Source organism: Chiloscyllium plagiosum, chromosome 17 (genome assembly GCF_004010195.1).
Source record: "Chiloscyllium plagiosum isolate BGI_BamShark_2017 chromosome 17, ASM401019v2, whole genome shotgun sequence".
Lineage (NCBI taxonomy): Eukaryota > Metazoa > Chordata > Chondrichthyes > Orectolobiformes > Hemiscylliidae > Chiloscyllium > Chiloscyllium plagiosum.
In genome coordinates, this window is record NC_057726.1 from 21054592 (window position 1) to 21073739 (window position 19148).

At 38.5% G+C, this 19148-nt stretch overlaps 1 protein-coding gene across 2 annotated transcripts in view; it reads right to left on the reverse strand.

The window, feature by feature from the left end:
• cdh13 (cadherin 13, H-cadherin (heart)) overlaps positions 1-19148 on the reverse strand; it is a 1069860-nt gene that overhangs the window by 91097 nt on the left and 959615 nt on the right. For both annotated transcript variants that reach the window (XM_043706651.1, XM_043706652.1), the window contains 2 exons: positions 12975-13157; positions 7086-7339 (listed from right to left, as the gene is read on the reverse strand). In XM_043706651.1, coding sequence (XP_043562586.1) covers positions 7086-7339; positions 12975-13157 — 437 coding nt within the window. The remainder of the gene's footprint in view (positions 1-7085; positions 7340-12974; positions 13158-19148) is intronic.

A 19148-nucleotide genomic window follows, 5' to 3' on the forward strand; every position in this document is an offset into this window, starting at 1 on the left:
TAATAGCAAGTAAAGCAAGTAAATTGCACCACAGGCTTTTTTTTATTCAACGTTTTGATGAAGAACTTGATATTTTGCAAGGTATTTGTAATAAAGTAAATCTTCCTTTGGTGAAAAGGTCTTGTGCTATAGGTCAAAACACCTCCATTTTTGTTCATGCTAATATGCTTGGATGCTTTGGTAAGGCAGGAAGAGAATGCGAAAAAACAAAGAACGAACAAAGGAAGAGCTGTTTCACACACACTAGTTGTCCTGTCTGTTCCAGATCAGCACTTGGTACGTGTTAATAACATTTCCTTTTAACTGCATAACTAGTCATGTTATATCATGTCAAAAATGCTGATTAAACTAAACACCCCAGCGTATTAATTACAGTTAATCTAATTGATTACACTATGATCCATTTCTCAAAGATTAAAATTACACTGGTCACACTGTAATTATCAGTAAGCTATACTGGCTTCTGAGCTCATGATGGTGTAAAGGTCATTGATGAAACAGTTGATGCTAGTTAACCTTCAGAACTGCCCTGAGGGACGCCTACAGCAATATCCTCGTGCTGATTGGTTTATCCTCCAATAACCACAGTCATCTATCTTTGTTTAGATTAACTGGCATTCAATCCATTGAAAAGCTATATACCTAATTTCCATTTACTTCAATTTTACTAAACTCCATATATAACATACTCAGTTAAATTCTGCCTGATGTTAGAGAAGTCACTTTTACCTCACCTTACCTCTGAAGTTCAAGGCTGAATTAATGCAATTAATGCAATTCTCAGAATATAGATCCACAGTATGTTTCATGCAATTTTGCCTCATACTGCTATGTTTGTGTTCATGGTATTTGACTCACTGGTTAAGAAAGGGCAACTTATTTTCCAATATGTCCTACTGGAGTACACACAGCACTATTAATTGCTTCTGGCTTCACATCAATAATATGACACTGATCCTGTGACTGCAATAGGGATATGCACAATTTTAATTAGTTTAAACTATTTTCTTTTCTAAAAATCTACATCTACTGGAAGAAAAATGGTTTGATTCTATTTGATGGAGTCAATCGATGCAGCAACAATTATTTTGCTTGCTATTAAGCCATCCCTTGTATCAACTACTCTGTGGGAACAAATGAAGTCTTCTCATTTCTTGTGTCACAGGAGGCTTGTTAACTTTAAGCTTGTGTTTTCCGTGTCTGCAAAGCTACTCCAAGTTAAATAGTCTATATCATAATGACTCTAAACATTTTAATGATTTAGATTATGTCGACTTCGATCTTCTTCAATCAGAATAAACACTATATTGCTCTTTTCAGTTACCTCATTCAGCCATGCTACACCATGGAGGGAAGACCATCTCGAGGAGATGAAATAAATTGTTCCATGAATGCAAAAAATAAAAAACTTCAAGAATTTCAAATATACATTACATTTTAAATTGACTATTTGAAGAAATGTATTTCGCATATGAGGTAATATCCATAGCTAAAGCTTTAACTCAGACTGCAAATCCGTGCAGGGCAAAACACTAAGCCATGCCAGTACCAAAATAACTAACAGTGATGATTTTACAGAAGTAACTGGTTTACATGAAAAAGTTATCTTATACTCCTAAGAGCACTGCATTTCCGTCAGTCACCTTGCCATAGGATGATTATAATTTCAACAATAGAGGAAGTGGCCAGTCAGAGACAAGACAATCTGTGCTTATGCAAAATAATGATATAAAAGCCTTTGGTTTCTTAGACTCCAAAAGAAAAGGAGCAATGGCAGAGTCAAAGCTCGTCATCCACATCTTCATTCATAAAGATATATCATTTATGTATCGTTATAAAAGACACATTTTGCCAGAGGACTCAACATTGAGTTCTCCAATTTCAAATAGCCTCCCTTCCCATCCCCCGACCTGCTTTCCAGCCCCTCCCTCCCATTTCTCTGCCCGACCCTTCTTTCCAGCCACCAATCGGATTCATTCCTCCCATCAACCAAGCAGGTCATACATTCTACCTGCCTCACCATCCCGTCCCTCTCCCCACCCAAAACCCTCCCCTAGACCCTCCCTCCGCCTTTCTCTGAAGCTCCCCTTACACCCACACCCAGTCCTGAAGAAGGGTTATACCTGAAACGCTGACTTCTCCAACTCCTGGTGTTGCTTGGCTTGTTGTGTTCTTGCAGCTTCCTGCTAGTCTACAAAGCATTTCCCTTTGCCTCATCAGGACAATTTTGTAGGATACAAATTCAAGACGAAAACCAACATCTATACTCCAAGAAAGGAGAGGATTAATTCATTGGCGAGATCAGAAGCAAAGGTGCCTGTTGTTGACCCAACAGAACACTTTCTAAAGTATCTGGTCATCTGTGTGCCTTGGACTATCTGACCTGAGATTGAATAAGCTATGGGTTAAAGGGTTCTACAGTTATCCACAACAGTCCCGTGATCAATTAGCCAAAAAATCTAATAATACCACAGACTGCAAGCTCACAAGTAAGATGTTCTGTTATCCTTCCATTATTTAATATTGTATTTGCAAAGGGCAAATTGACACATGATCTATGCATGGGGTTAAATTGGAAGAAGAAATATCTAACAAAAATTTAAGAAAAAAAATCACGTATTTCTAATGTTATCAAGATGGAGAAATCTGAAATTTCACAAATATAGAATTATATTTTCATGGCCAAAAGGGTTAGAAAAGAATGACAAAATGATGTAGCATCACATGAAATTAAAAATGGGACATCATGTTTGACAATCACATTGGAGTTTACTGGTGAAGATGTCATGACACAGTGATAGCAAGCCAAACTAAATTAATCATCATCACTGGATTCACAACACAGTGATCTTAAATCTTTCAATGAGCCTCAAAATTGTTCAGTTGCTCCTAATTTTACAAATAACAGATCATGGTCACCAAGTTTCTAACTTAAACAAAAACTAACAATTTATTATTAATAATGTATCTTCAGCAGAACATAGATAAACAACAAGGGCAATCTAATTAATATCTATGATCTAAGCCATCCATCTCTGAATATTAACCTCCACCCTCACACTGACAGACAGACACAGGTAAAAGAGAAAATATGAGTACCACAATTTGCTAGTTTGCTAGCTGCTTCAATGACAAATACCAGGCCTTCATGAAATCCTTTGATGATAGGTTGCATTACAAACACATAGAATTGTATATATTGTTTGAATTTTGATGAATGATTAATGCAAACAGCCTTCATATACTGCTGAAGGCTTTTTACTTATTTCTGACAGACTGGGATTCTTTTTCAGAACTTTCAACAAGTTAATAACTACAGAATAACAAGAAAGAACTAAACCCCAAAACAGCTTCCTAGTCCAGAAGCTTCTAAACCAATATGATCTCCTGCCCAACGGCCTGGCCAGCACCAGTTCAATCTTTGTTTTCTCTTTTGTTTCACCATTCTTAGTGGGTTGTCAGGCTAGCACTGGTCCTCCCTTGATTGACCAATTCAACATCCAAACACCTGTCAATTTGAGTTTAAAAACATCTTGGTGTCAAATTATCTACAGTGTCCTTTATCTTTACAGGCCAGTTCCCAACAGCAAACATCAGTCTTTTTTCTCATCTCTTTGTTTTAAAATAAGTTGCTGTACAAAGTTTAATTCTCAATTGCATCTCACAACTTCAAAACAAAACAAGAAACAAGAAAGGAAATCAGTGATGGTCTCAATAGATACTTACAGCATAGACAAAAGGAGAACACTTAGATATTGTGCTTTTAGATTTTCAGAAGTTTTTTTCAGATAACGTACCAAACAGAAGGTTAATAAATAAAATTAGAGCACACAGGATTGGGGATGACATAATTACATGGATCAAGAATTGCTTAACAAACAGAAAGCAGAGAATAGGAATAAACAAATCATTCTGGGGATAGAAACCTGTTACTTTAGAGGTAACATAAAGGTCAGTGCTAGGACCACATCTATTTACAAGCTATTTTAGTGTTTTGGATGTGGGGACCAAATTTGCCAATGACACTACAAGAGAGGATGTTGACTGGTGACTGAATGCACTAGATCATGGTAGATGGAATATTTAATGTAAGTAAGAGTGAAGTTAGAAGAAATGGAAAGGCAGAATATTCCTTAAATGGTTGGATACTACAGATGTCCAAATGGATCTGGGTGTCCTTGTCCATGAGTCAATAAAGCTACTTTGTATTTGCAGCAAGCAATTAGGAAGACCAATGGAATTATGATATTTATTTCGAAGGGATTTGAGAGCGGACATAAAGATATCTTGCTGAATTTGTGCAGAACCTTGGTGAAACCTTAGCCGGAGTAATGCACAATTTAAATCTCCTAATCTGATGTACTTGCCAGAGAGGAAGTTCAGAGGAGATTCACCAGATGAGCTCCTCTGATGGCAGGGGGTTTGTTTTCTGAGGAGTGATTCAGCAAACCAAATCTGTATTCCCTAGAGGTTCAAAGAATTGGAAGTGATTTTATTGAGAGTTTAAAAATTCTTACAGAATGACAGGGTGGAACCAGATAGACTTTCTCTCCTGGCTGATGACTCAAGAATCAGGGAAGAGCATTTGAGGATATCAGACAGGCCATTTTAAACTGAGACAAAGAAGAACGTTTACACTCAATATTGTGGTAAACTTGTTCCCCAAATGGGCTGTGTAAATTCAATCATTAAGCTGGTTTAAGACAGAAATTATAGGTTGCCAGAGACAAATGGCACCAAGGGACGTGGAGATAGTGCAGGAAACCAGCATTGAGGAATTATCGTGATCTAGAATAGAGATGTTCAGAATGGCCTCTTTTTCCTATGTCCATAGAAAACCTTCACAGAGCAAATCAAGTAAAAGTTCCCTTTGATTTCTTATCAACCCGCCCAGATGATAGTGACTGTGTTGGGATACTGAATTTCCAAAAAGTGAATCAGTCAGAAGTGATTTCAACTCTTCACTCCTATAGATACAGACTTGCAATGCCCTTAACAACAAACCCTATTCAGCCTGGAGGCCTTCTTGTTTCTTAATTGACTAATAAATAATAGTTTTCCAGCAACAGGACACTAAAATAGCATCTATTCACCAGCCAGCTGTCAACCTCTGCTCCTGAGACTGGCTCCACTGGATTCATCAGGCTACACGCTACAGGCAAACACTTAAGATTAGTTCGATTGGCACTGCTCTGGGTGTTTCTGAACCCCATTCTCCTGAACTACAAGATCTAAATTATGCTCATGGACGTCTTTGACAATTAAAGCCAATTGCTGACTGTTGTTCACTGACACCTGAATTAATTTGAATGACCGATTAATAAACTTGCAGTAAACTCACCCTTTATTCCCAGGTAAGATCAAATATAACCAGCAACAGTACACCTCATTCATAAATATTCTGGATTTGCTAAAAGCCCACACTACACAAATCATTTTGAAAAAGATCTCAAGTATCAATAGCAGAATCTTCAAGCACTTTTATCCTCTTTATTTTTGTGTAAATAAACATTGCCTATTCTCAGAGAGCCAGAGTTGTCAATTAAGCAACGTTTTTCCTGGGGCTTTGCTGATTCAACAGACTAATGAATTTCTGGACTCTTAGCTAAGAGCATTCAGACAATTTTTGAGGCATATGAATCATGAGTTTTTTTAAAAGCTAAGCCATGCCAATCCAGCCCAAAGAGCCTAATATGTAAAACACTGTCAGAACTGCTCATGAGACAAATTCTTCAGAATATAATGCCTAAGGAACAATTACATTCTGTAAAACATATTTCCTAGTGCACTTAAAGGAAATTGTTAAGAGTTCACTTAATAAATTAAACATACCAGTCATTTAAAAGGCAAGACCTTCATTCCTGTTGTGTACTTGAACCTATAACGATGTTAATTTCGCACTGTTTTCAATCTACCATTTAGTTTCTATTTTTGAGTTTTTTTGTCAGCTAAAAACAACTACGTTTTAACAGAGGATACTGTTATTCTGTAAACTCCTTCTTTAATTAGGAAAATGCAAACACATTTAGTTTATTGCATTAACTTTTCACTTAGTGAAGTTTTTGTATTCCGCAGTAAATCATCACCTAGGTCAGCAAACCACACATTTCTCAGTATCTGCTCCATTCTTGCACCTAGACTAGATATCTGGATTGTGGCTCCATGCAGAAGAGCAATCAGAATGTTAAGGGGTCATATCACTTCTGAACCTAACACTTAACTTCCTCAAATCTATCAATGGTATTAGCTCATCATTTAAAAAAAAATCATGGAATATGAGCACTGCTAACAAGGTTGGCATTTATGGAATTCCTACAGTGTGGAAAGAGGCCCTTTGGCCAAACAAATGCACCACCGACTCTCTGAAGAGTAACCCACCCAGACCTTTCCCTACCCTATATTTACCCCTGAGTATTGCACCTAGCCTTCACATCCCTGAACACTATGGGCAATTTAGCCTGGCCAATACACCTAACCTGCGCATCTTTGGATTGTGGGAGGAAACCAGAACACCCGGTGGAGAATGTACAAACTCCACACAGACATTCACCAGACGCTGGAATTGAACCCAGGTCCCTGGCGGTGAGGCAGCAGTGTTCACCACTGAGCCACCATGCCACTCAAATTACCCTTCCCTAATTGCCTTTGAACTGAGTGGCTTGTAAAAGGGCAGTTCAGGGTCAGTCACATTCTTGTTGGTCAGAAGTCAAAAGTCACACACGAGGTTGGATCAAATAAGGACAGAAGACCGCCTTCCCTAAAGGTCATGTGCAAACCAGATGGGTTTTTTTATGACAATTAAGTACAGTTTCACACTCAGTATGACAGAGACTAGCTTTCAATTCGGGATTTATCAATTTGAATTTAAATTCCACCAGAAGAGATTTGAATCAGCATCCTGAGATGCAATGACTTTGCCACTATGCCATTATTTCCCCAGCATGCATTGCTCTGCACTTTGAGTGCATGACTTCAGGACCATTAAATGCACATTAAAACCATTTTACGATTCACATCAACCGCATTTGCTCCTGGTCTTTAAATTTACATTATAAAAACTTCTTGTTATTCTATAGAACACTTACTTAATTGTCTGTTTCTGAAGGATATCTTGGTCAGTTGCATTCAATGTCACAATAACACTGCCTATTGCGATGTTCTCCGGTTTGACTACAATTGTCGGGTCAGGATTGAAAACAGGCGGCTCATTCGCATCAAGAACTGTGACTTGCACGGTTGTGGTAGAACTGGAACCATAACTAATCTCAGGCATGATTGGGTCTTCATTTTCCACTTTAATCAGCAATGTGTGAAAAGCAGATCTTTCATAATCCAAAGACTGAAATGAAATAAATTTTAAAAATGCTGCAGTTACTCACATTGATAAATGAATTCAGAATCAAATTGGCAATTACAGATGCAAAGCAATTTCTTGAAATAGCTTTATTGATTTGAAATTAATTTCCAGGGGTAGTACATCAATATTTAAAACATAACTGCTTATTTGTTCGAATCAATTTTTATCATTGAACATTTTGATCTATAAGAAATGAAAATTATTCCAATAATACTTTGTGGAAATGAATAACAGTCCACTCAATGTTCTCTTCCTCTTCTCCTCTGTCACACAAGACATGGACTCCCACTCTGTGACGGAATTCTATAGTTTCCCTCTGGGAACTTGCCAAATTATGTCAGCATTTTGATGGTTAATGTTAGCAATGTTCTAGACTATGGAGGCAAACCCAATACATTTCCCAGCCAATTTTCACCTTCTTGAACTTTCTGCAGGAGTAATGAAACGGCTGATTTTACTGAATTCATTGGAAGTCAGGCCAATTGTAAAATTGCTACTGCTGAGCACGATGGCTAATGTCAGTTCATTCATCACAAGCAGTCATTCAACTGGGGGTCCTCATGTTTTCTGTGCATTGAGATAAGACTTCTGAATTGAATAGTTGAAAAACAGTGTCAGATCTTCCAACTGTTTATATCCCTGAAGGAAAAGGCAGTGAAGCTTACGAATGATACATACTGTCTGACTTGTATACTTTGAAATGAGGCTCTAATATGACCAATGCATTCATTTCTATATATTAGTGTTTTTTATCACTAGTCTTCTCCTCTGCTGATGTCTATAATTTAGCTGGGAGGTGTTATTTAACATGTAGGGCAACATCACAGTGAGAACTCTTCTTTTCATGCATTTCCAGGCAGGGACTGCAGTAAAGTAGTTTCAAATGACAACAGCGAATTCAGAAGGGACAAAGAGAAAGAATATCCTGGAGGTAGGCTTAAACAAAGAAAAGACATAGCAGAAAAACACCACACAGGAAAACAAGACTTGCATTTTTATTATGTCTTCCATAACTGTGGATGCCTACAAAGCCCTTCTGAATTTTAGTTGCTGTTGCAACGCAGTGGGAAGTGTGAGATCCAATGATTGCAGTATCATAAACAGGAATGTGACCATGCAAGTTGCTTTTAGTAACGTTAATTGAGGGATAAATATTTGCCCGGACATGAATGATAACACCCTTGCTCTTCTTCAAAATATTGTCATGGGATCTTTTACATCCATTTGGGAGAGCAAATAGAATCCTGTTTAATGTTTCATCCAAAAGACAGAACCTCCAGCCATGCAATTCTCCTTTCATACTGCATTAGTGCTTCAGTCTTGATTTATGTCCTCAAGTCCCAGAATGCAATTTTGACTCAAGGAATGAGTGTTACACCGGAATCCTGTCTGACATGGTTATCTATGCACCTTTTCACGAACATTGTACTGTTGAATATCAGATATCCCGAATATTTGTCTGAAAAGTAAAAACACTTGCTGGCATCTGAGACCATATTTACAAAAGTCTGCAGATGTACAAGTGGAAAGACATTGCTAACTGGTCTATAATATTATTGTATTTTTGTTATCTCTTCAAAGACAGCCAGAGGCAAAAAAATGCCAAAGTTGGAAGAGTAGTTAGCTTCAGGCCCTTTAGTAAAGTCAAGGAGGAATCTTTGCAAAACCTGTGCAGCCACAATGGCAGCTGGTATGAAACAGAAAAGTTGGAAGAGAACCGATAGGTTTAGGTTAACGACAAAGCACAGCCCTTACAGGACCATGGGTTTTCTCTCACTTTTATTGCTTCCGATTTGTGAGTCAGAGAACATTTTCTGAAATGAATGTATGTTGTCTCTTTCACAGATGCTGAATACTTACAGAAAGAAGCCTCTTTCTGTAAGCAGTGGATAGCAGTGTACTCCATCAGAAGGACCACATCCTTTATCTACTTCACCTAATCCATCATGGCAGTTTTATAGTACCAGCCCAGATTGGCTGGTTTAGTAAGCGAAAATTTCACCCAGTGAAAGATCTGGGACAGAATGATAAGAAAGAACCATCTCTCCTTTGAGGATTGAGAAATGGCTGCCTTCAGCTGAAGAGCTTCCATTTGAATTCATTATTGTACTTCTGGAGAAATACCAGGCTCATCATTCCTGTCTTACTGTCAGTCCAGTGCCTAAACCTAAATTCAACTGTGATCTTAACCTCTTCCTCATTTTGTGATGCCATCTGAGTTAAAGGAAATTGTGAAGTTCATGCCAGGAATTGAACCATGAACATCTTGAAGACTGAATGATGTTCATCTCAACAAAACGTCATTCACAGGCAGTAGGGAAATCTCATTTTATGTCATAGTGATAGCCCCAACTATTGTACCTAATTCCCATCTCCAATAAATGGCACAAATGTGAGAAACACCCTATAATTCATGCAAGGCCAAGAATTTGTGAAGATGATTTAAGGGCAGTTGTCACTTCGGAAGTACCAGAGTGGCTTGAAGAACACCCTAGATCGGGGCTTTCAGGACTTAAATTGAGACTGTACATTTGATTTTAATATAGATCTTTGTTCTAAATGAGCTTGTGCCAAACAAAAGGGATGCAATGACTGAGAGTAAATTTGCCACTTTTCTTGACATGACAATATAACTACATCAATACAACCCTAACCTGAAGCCGAACCCTTCAAAATCTTAAAGAGGGAGTAACAGTTTGTGTCTAGTAGGCATTGCTGCTGATGCACTGAAATCTGCTACTTAAAGCCTGTCAGCTGCACTGGGATGAAGACAGCATGGGTTCAAATCTAACCAGAACATCACAGAATCCAGGCATTCAGCAGCCCTATATTACAGGAGTTTAAAGTTATGAGTGAAAACAACTCTAGATTTGAGCAGATATAGACATAAAAGACAGCTACAGCAGTGCAAGATTCTAAAACAATTGGTAAAAATACATTTCTCAGAATTTGATATTTTGCAACACATCCGCTGATTTTCCATCTTTTGTTGTTATTGTTGTCATTTTTTATGAAGATTTGAAACACTATCGGTAAAGAATGAAAAAAAACTTCAAATAGCTCTTTCATTTCAAGATGTGTTAAAGTACTTTTAAGCATATCCATAGCTGTATTGAAAAGAGATGCGTCTGTCCATTTATGCATGATATCAGTCGGCCAACAGCAATGAGAGAGACATGTTACTGTGTTATCTTTCTCATGATGCTTGGTGAAGAATAAACATTGGTTAGAACATCTGAAGAAATTCCATCATCTTCAATATGCTGTGGGATCCATTGTGTTCATTAGAGAGCAGAGACAGCTTGGTTTTGTAGTTCAAAGATGCCTTCATATCTCTTGGTACTGCACTGAAGGATCTGTGCTACAGTCTGTACAGTGGTCTTGAAACCAGAATTTGACTCAGAACAGTATGTTGATATTAGGTACTTTTTAATTAACTGGATTATTTCCTGAGAAGGATCATAAAGCACAGTCATTCAGACACAGAATACAGTTTTTTTAATCGGAAGCGGTTGGTAGAGATTTGTATGTCTTAATACACATGAAGCTGGCATTAAGGTGGCCTCTTGTCAATCTTCAACATGATCATAGGATTGCTCTCCAGCATTTTCGCCTCCTGACCTTTTCTAACTGGAAATCTCAATTCCTTTGGATCAGCTGATGCACAAAGCCACTGCAATTCTGAAAATCTCTGCTCTACGACAAGGTTTTCTTAATCTGTCTAGGATGAAAATTGAACTTGAAAATTCCGCGAACTCCCAACAGCGGTAACTCCCAAAGTCTCTTGTCTTCAGATAATGAAAAGGTGCCATTACTTCTTGAAGTCAGTATTGCATGTCGTCCATTAAGCATTCAGGAATATTCCCGAGGCTAAGCGTTGCAGTTGTATAGTTTACCTGAGAGTAAACAAACCATGGCTAACTTGCAGGTTGTGTGCTGCAAAACACATCAGGAGTTTGTTATTATCACAGATTGTCTGAACATTCAGGAAACAAAATCTTTTCCTCTTGCTGAAGTGTTACATTTATGTAGCACCACTGACAGCCTTGGGATATCTCAGTGTTTTGTAGCCTATGAAGTAATTTAGAAATGCAAGTTATTGTTTTGATGTAGGAAACTCATCAGCCAATTTTTATTCAGTGAGCACAATGTGACTTACATCACCAGAGCATGACTGGAGGGATCTGGATATATAACAACGTGAGTGCTGACATCACCATTAGAGTCACAGTTAAGGCAGTGCCTTGGTAGAAACATTTTGTAAATCATGTTTCAATATATGACACATCTCTGTCAAGATTCTAGAGGAAAACAAACCTTCCTCATAAAATGCTATTTTTAAAGAAGTCACATTCTGGCAGATGCATTGGTGAGTAAGCAGGTTAGATGGTGTTCACTTGCATGTCAGTCTGATATCAACATTTTCTTCCTTTCTGATCCACATTCTCTTGATCCTCCTACGCAAAGCACGGGAAACCAGAGAGAATTGCATTATTCCACCATGTTGAACTCATGATGAAATAATTCCAATGAAGGTATCATGTCACCAGGTTAACCCTTCATTTACATGTGTAAAATTCTTGAACTGATCCAGCTTCTGCAGAACCAGCTGTCAGAGAGAGCAAGACCTCTGACATGCCTGTTCGTATCTGTCAGCCAGGGCTCCCTGATTTGGCCAGTTTAACAGTCCCAGCCAGGGAATTCATATTCTATGAGGCCCAAATGGCTGACCTTGTTACAATGGCTACACTTGATATTCCTTGTGGAGTTCCACAAATAATCTTTCACTGTTAAAAAAAAATGGAGCTCCAAAGATGTAAAAGTATAAAATTGCAGACCCACATTTCTTTGCAAGGTTTCAATCTTTTCCTGTTTGTGGAGTAATGCAAATACTCAGGGTCAGCTTCCTTATGATGGCAGTAATTTGCAAAGGCACTGAGTGGACATAAATATTGTGAAAGTTTGATCGACATTTTCTCATGTTTTCTTCCTCCGCTACCTCTGCAATTTATTTAAATGCAACAGGGCACACATTCTGCAGATGAATCAAAGACACAGATAGAAACCAGCAGGGAAATCATGTCAGCAAATATACAAGTGGACTTTTGGGAAAAAAAAAGGTCTCTGTGTCTCATCTTACTTGTCAATGTGTTTGAAAATTGTGGGAAGTGAGCATTTTCATTAGACACATTGGAGACGCATATCACTGAGCAATTGGGCAAATGAAGAAATTCACTCTTTGGAGCTTGAAAAGGATCTATGTTCAAGAACTGATGTACATTAAGATGATTGAATACTAGCCTAACATCTATATACAATAAAGTTTCCCCAATATATTATATAATTGGGTGAGAACAGCAGCAATCTATGGATACACTCAAATACATTCGCTTGCTTGAGCTGATGGAAAGTAACTTCAAACAGTAACTGTGATGATGGATGAAGAAAATAGAAATGAGTAATATGATATTTAAAACATCCTGAACACATAGCTGTGACTTGCTTTGTGTGTCTTGAGTGACATTGTAATTCAAGTTCTTGTTTGTTTGTAAAGAAACCAATGTTCTTTTGTTCACCGAAGAGTGTGAAGGATTGAGCACTAAACAGGAAAACTTACTTTATCAACAAATAACATTCCATCATTGTTCTTCGGATTTGTCTCAATTTTGAAGTTCATGTCAGGGTTTCCATTGATAATGGTGTAGACAGCTCTCCATGCTCCAGTAGCTGGGTCGTCATTGTCCTCGACGGTAAGATTCAGTATAATTCCAGTAAATCCTTCGTTCACTGTAGCTTGGAACTGATATAAAAAAAACATTGTTATCTTTAAGTAGCTGCAAGACTTCAATTATCACAGTCATAAAACGGAATAAATTATTCAAGTACTCTGCCTCATTTTCTGTGAACTTTATAGTGCTTTTTTTGATTCCTATAACATTTGGTTATGCTTCCTATCACCAGATAATTAAAACATTTTTAGCTTAGGGAGAAATTAAATTTATATTAGACTGTGATTTACATACATTATTTGATTTTTTTTATTTGTTGCTACTGTGTTAGCAAAGACTGTGAGTTTAAATCTATTGATTGACATGTTTAGGAGATACATGTCTACCATGAAAGCAAGTTGCCTTTGTTAATCGGTGGAGTCTTCAACAATGCTGCGTGTAGGTCCTATTATAGCCACACCGTCAACATGGGGAATCTTAACTGTCCTATCCTTTGCAGTACAATCAATCATTCCACAACTAAAGTGATGATGGTTACCCTTGAATGATACTGAAGCTTGGAAATAGGAACAAAAACAGAAATTATTGGAGAAACTCAATGTCCTGAAGAAGACTCAAAATGTTAACTCTGCTTCCTCTCCACAGATGCTGCCAGACCTGCTAAGTTTCTTTCGCAATATCTGTTTTTGTTTCAGATTTCCAGCATCCATAGTTCTTTGCTTTACTTAAAAATAGGAGATTGGAGAGTAGAATCTGTAACATTTTACTCAGAAATATAAACATTGAATATAGGACCAGGTGTAGGCCATTCAACCCCTTGGGCCTGCACCGCCATTCAATATAATTATAGCTGATCAGTGAACTCAATATCTTAATCCCACATATTCCTTGATCCTTTTAGCCACTATATCTACTTCCTTCTTTATGAGTAGCACAGTGGCTCAGTAGTTAGCACTGCAGTCTCACAGTGCCAGGAACCAAGGTACGATTCTACTTGGCAACCAAGTGGAGTGGAGTTTGCACACTCCCTTGTGTCAGCGTGAGTTTCCTCTGGTTTCCTCCCTCAGTCCAAAGATGTGCAGGTTAGGTGAACTGATCATACTAAATTGCCTATAGTGTCCATGGAATGTACAGGCTAGGTGGATTTGCCACTGGAAATGCAGGGTTACAAGGATAGGGTAGGGAGGGGTGCATATGGGTGGGATGCTCTTGGGATGGTTGGTGTGCACTCGATGGGCCAAATGGCCTGCTTCCACAATGTAGGGATTCTATGATTCTTAGAAACATCATGTTTTAGCCTCAACCATTTTCTGTGGTAGTGAATTCCACTTATCTTGTGAAACCACAGATCCTCCTGCCTTTCATTGGCTCACCACTTTCAGGCGAAGAAATCTCTCCTCATCTTAGTCCGAAAAGATTTATGCCTGATCATTAAACTATGACCCCTGTTTCTGGACCCCGCACCATTAGAAACATTCTTCCAGTCTTGTTCTGTTAGAATTTTATGGGGTTCTATGAGATCTCCTCTCATTTTAGAAGTATTTCTTGCCACCAAGATGACTAGCTGGTCAGGAAATTTATGTTCCTTTGAGAAAATGTCTCGTTGGAGCACTGGATTTTAGTGATGTTATGAGAATTCATCATTTCAGACCAGTAAATATGTTCAAGCATTCTAGTCAATTCTGGCCTATGCCAAATGTTTTTTTACAAACCCTTCAATTGGAGATGTTTATAATCACCACACTATAGAGGATTATGGGGAGTTTTATAATGGACTTCACCCTAAGACGTTCATCCTTGGCACTAAACAATGAGATATTCTTTACAACTCATTGGCGATCACTAGAATAGCTAACTTAATATATACAAGTTAGAAGCAATATCCTATGTAATACAATGCAGCACAGAACAGATCCTGCAGCTCACCGAGTCTATGCCAATTCGGTAATCCTTTAGACCCGCTATTTATTGCCTGTATGTAGTTTCTATTCATCTGTTTACCTCTCGTTCATGTGTCTATCAAGCTAATGTGCCTGCTTCTACCACCTCCAGTGACAATGTATTCCAGGCACCCACCAGCCCGTCTGTGTGAAACATTTTCCCTGCACTTCTCACCTAAACTTTTCCCCTCTCACCTTGAACCTGTACCATCTTGCAGGTGACTTTCCACCTGGGAAAAAGCCTCTAACAATCCACCCTATCTGTGCCCTTCGTACTTTTGTAGACCTCTATCAGATTGTCCCTCAGCCTCTGTCTTTCTAGTGAAAACAATTTGAATTTTTCCAACCTGTCCTCATAACTAAAACCAACTTGAAACATGTCCTGCAGTCAACATGATGTCGTCCTACCCAAGATTGAAGCAACCACTGTGGTATTATTCTGATAGCCATGACAGGTACTTCATGGTATCCATCACCTATTCCAGTCTGTGGTTCAGACTAAGGGTTATTTGAAATGTTTTCTGCCACCAATCCTCCTTTATCTATAATTGGTTTCAGGCATGTATAGTGATCAGTAGTAGAGGAAACACCACTGGGAATCTTTACAGAAAAGGCACTGCTCTTCATTTATAAAATGGTGTATTGCACACCAGCAATAAGTACAGCTGCAACACCATAAAGAAATAATTTCTAGGACACTTAGGAGGTGTATGCATACCACCTCCAAAGGCTCATGTTGAACTCACTATCTCAACTTAAGGACTGTGGCAATGTGATCAAAAAGGATGGAGCTCAATGTAACGTGAGCATTAACATCTTCAGAACCATATTGCCTTATACAACAACCCACCTACAACATGTATCAATAACAATTTTTCATGCAATTATTGGAAGGCATGTTGACCCAGCTTTGCAAAACCAATCAACTCCAATATCACTCATATCCTGCACAATGGCACAGACATTTCTGGGGAACAGTAAATCCAAATAATAATCTTATTGGCCTGTATTGGATCTACTTCATGCTGGAATTTAGGAAGGCAAGCCAGTGGCAGAATGTTGCTGTCGAGGAACCAAAGGAATGATTCCAGGTATTGGAACTAAGATAGGGGAATTGGGACACGAGAAAATAAGTCAGGGCGGAAAAAAGAGACTACAACGGTAGCAGACAGTGGGCAGAGGGCTTTCTTGAGGGTCAGTGAGAAGCACTCCTCCTCCTCATGGCCAAGAATGAATGCTGGGGAGAAAAAAATTCACTTACCTTGTGCAACAACAGATCCTCCCAACTTTCATTGGCTTTCCCTGACCCTGGCAAATCCATGCAGTGGCAAACAATTTAATATTGCAGGAGACTCAAATAGCATTTTATCTACCATTGTAAAGTGGTGGCAATCCATTGCTTTGGTATATTATGGACAAACTTCCCATATGGCAGCTTTTATCAGCTACTCCCTATTTACATCCTCAAAAATTTCCTCATCCTGACCCTTTACCATTCTTCATGCTGAGGATTAATATAGAGGCTGATGGCTCTAGTTAAACCAGGCAGTTTTAAAAACAATAACGCAAAAATAAGGCAGCCTTATTTTTCTGCTCTGACAGCTTAGTATTAGTTTTTATTAGCATTAGCTTGCTGAGAGTACCATGCCAGTTAGTCTATGTTGAATATTTTAAGACATGAATTGAAGTAATTTTAATCCAAAAAGTGAATGAACAAAGGAAAACTTGGCTTAATCAATCACTATTATTTTAAAGATCTTTTGTTGTCAAAATAGTTTATGACTATGCTTTTTTTTCTCTGTTGGTGGCAAATGTGAATATCAACATAACTTCTCTTTGCATAAATACATTTCATAGTTGAAAATCTAACTGCCACAAAATACAATTTTGGATGACAATTCAGTCTAATTGCAGGGATGGACTTAAATTGTTATCTGCTCAATTGAGTGCCATTAAGCTTCCTTAACTAATAGTTTGTGATGACTCAAGAGAATAGTTCTGGCATTCACTCAGCTCCCACAAGGATCCGAGGGAAGGTCCTGCCTCTCTACAATCCTGTCAATGTTTAGAGCTGCTCTGATTATCATGTCAGAAGAAGATAATTTTTGATTGTCAAATTCAGCCTTAAGCTTCATAATTACTCTACCCAATAAGTGATCAATCTTGCAATGGTATTAAAAGCAAAAGGGAAACATTTGTGGAAGACAAAGAGAAATATAAAGAACATAATGTAATTGTCAAGCCGCACTGGGGCACTGCAGTGGAAATTAACCTTAGCTGTTTCAACAATCATCAGACAAGTTCAATACTTTATCAAAGTCTGCAATGTCCCTCCATTTACCTGTCAGATAAATTCTGGTTAGCATAAATACTGATGCTTCTGTACTTAAAAAGCACAACTATTTATTACAATTAAAAATTCTAACCACATTTAAACAACCATGTGTAGTCACCAACATTGATGTCTAACTTTACAAATTAAAATTCCCTTATAACAATGCCTCCACATGTCACACATACAGACCGATACAGACAGTCAAAAATATGGTGTTATGGGTGGAGGGAAAGAAACTGGGGATGCAGTTCAATGGCCTCAGCCCTCATGGTTCATTGAAATGATCCTTTCCTTGTCAGGATTTTCTGTATTCAGTTTCTTTTCATTCTGTACAGGAAGGAGAGGCGATAGGTACTAATACAGGTAATTGTAACCTGTTAAAGGCCTGGCTTACAGCAACTATGAAGAAAAATAAATTGGCTTTCTTCAGGATTTAGATGTTTCCCTGGAGAGAAAGGCACACCATCTGCCCCTTGCATTGGCACAAATGCTTCTGCTAAAATCATGTACACTCACAAGCTGTTCAGTTCCCAAGGAGCCAGTTCAATATTTGCTGCCAGCCTGGTGGTCTTTGTCATTCACAACTGGTCACAACTTCACAAACTAATCAGCAACCTGCTGCCAACCAAATCACTCTTTGTGCAGAACCCCTGGTGACAGGTCATCTACAAACAGGCCTCCTCCAACAAAGTAACAGTGTACACTGACATAGCATGATTTCAGCAGCTTGCTTGTCTAAAATGCAGCAATCCTTCCTTTCATAATCCTTGATTTCTAAAATAGCAGTTGCCCCACTTCAGTCCGCAATCAAAAATGAAGCAAAGTTAAAAAAAGATATAGTCTTCCCATGGTACAGATACTGATTATAAAGAGGTAGGGTCTTGGGGAGTGCTGCCAAACAAAGAGAACTTGGTGTGCAGGTTCATAGCTCATTGAAAGTGGAGCCAAGCTACTCCCTATTTGCATCCTCTATTTACACGGTAGTGAAGGCAGTCTTTGATACACTTGAGTTTCCTGGTCAATGAATTGGGTACAGGAGTTGGTAGGTCATGTTGTGGCTGTACCGCACATTGATTAGGCCACCTCTAGAATACTCTGTTCAGCTCCACTCTCCCTGCTATAGGAAAGATGTTCTGAAACTTGAAAAGGTTCAGAAAGGGTTTACAAAGATATTCATGTAATTGGAGGGCTTGAGTTACAGGGAGAGGTTGAATAGGCTGGGACTGTGTTCCCTGGAATGTTGGAGGCTGAGGGGTGACCTTATAGAGGGTTCATAAAATCATGAAGGGCATGGATAGGGTGAATAGTCAAGGTCTTTTCCCCAGGGTAGGGAGTCCAAATGTAGAGGGCATAGGTTTAAGGTGAGAGAGGACAGATTTAAAAGGGACCTAAGGAGCAACCTTTTCATGTAAAGGGTGGTGCGTGTATGGAATGAGCTGCCAGAGGAAGTGATGGAGGTTGGTATAATTACAACATTTAAAAGGAATATGGATGGGAACATGAATAGGAAGGGTTGGGAGGGCTATGTGCCAAGTGCTGGCAAGTGGGACTAGATTAATTTAGAATATCTGGTTGGCATGGATGAGTTGGACCGAAGGATCCATTTCTGTGCTGTATAACTCTATGACTCTAAAAGATCGAGATCAAAAGTTCCTGGGGTAATTTTAGCTTTGCATACAATCAGCATTTTGGGTCCTAATTTCAACAGGTTTGTTTGAGGTAAAGTAATACCCAAAGTTTGTATAATACAGTTTCATTCTAACAAAGAATATTTACAGTATTTTCTG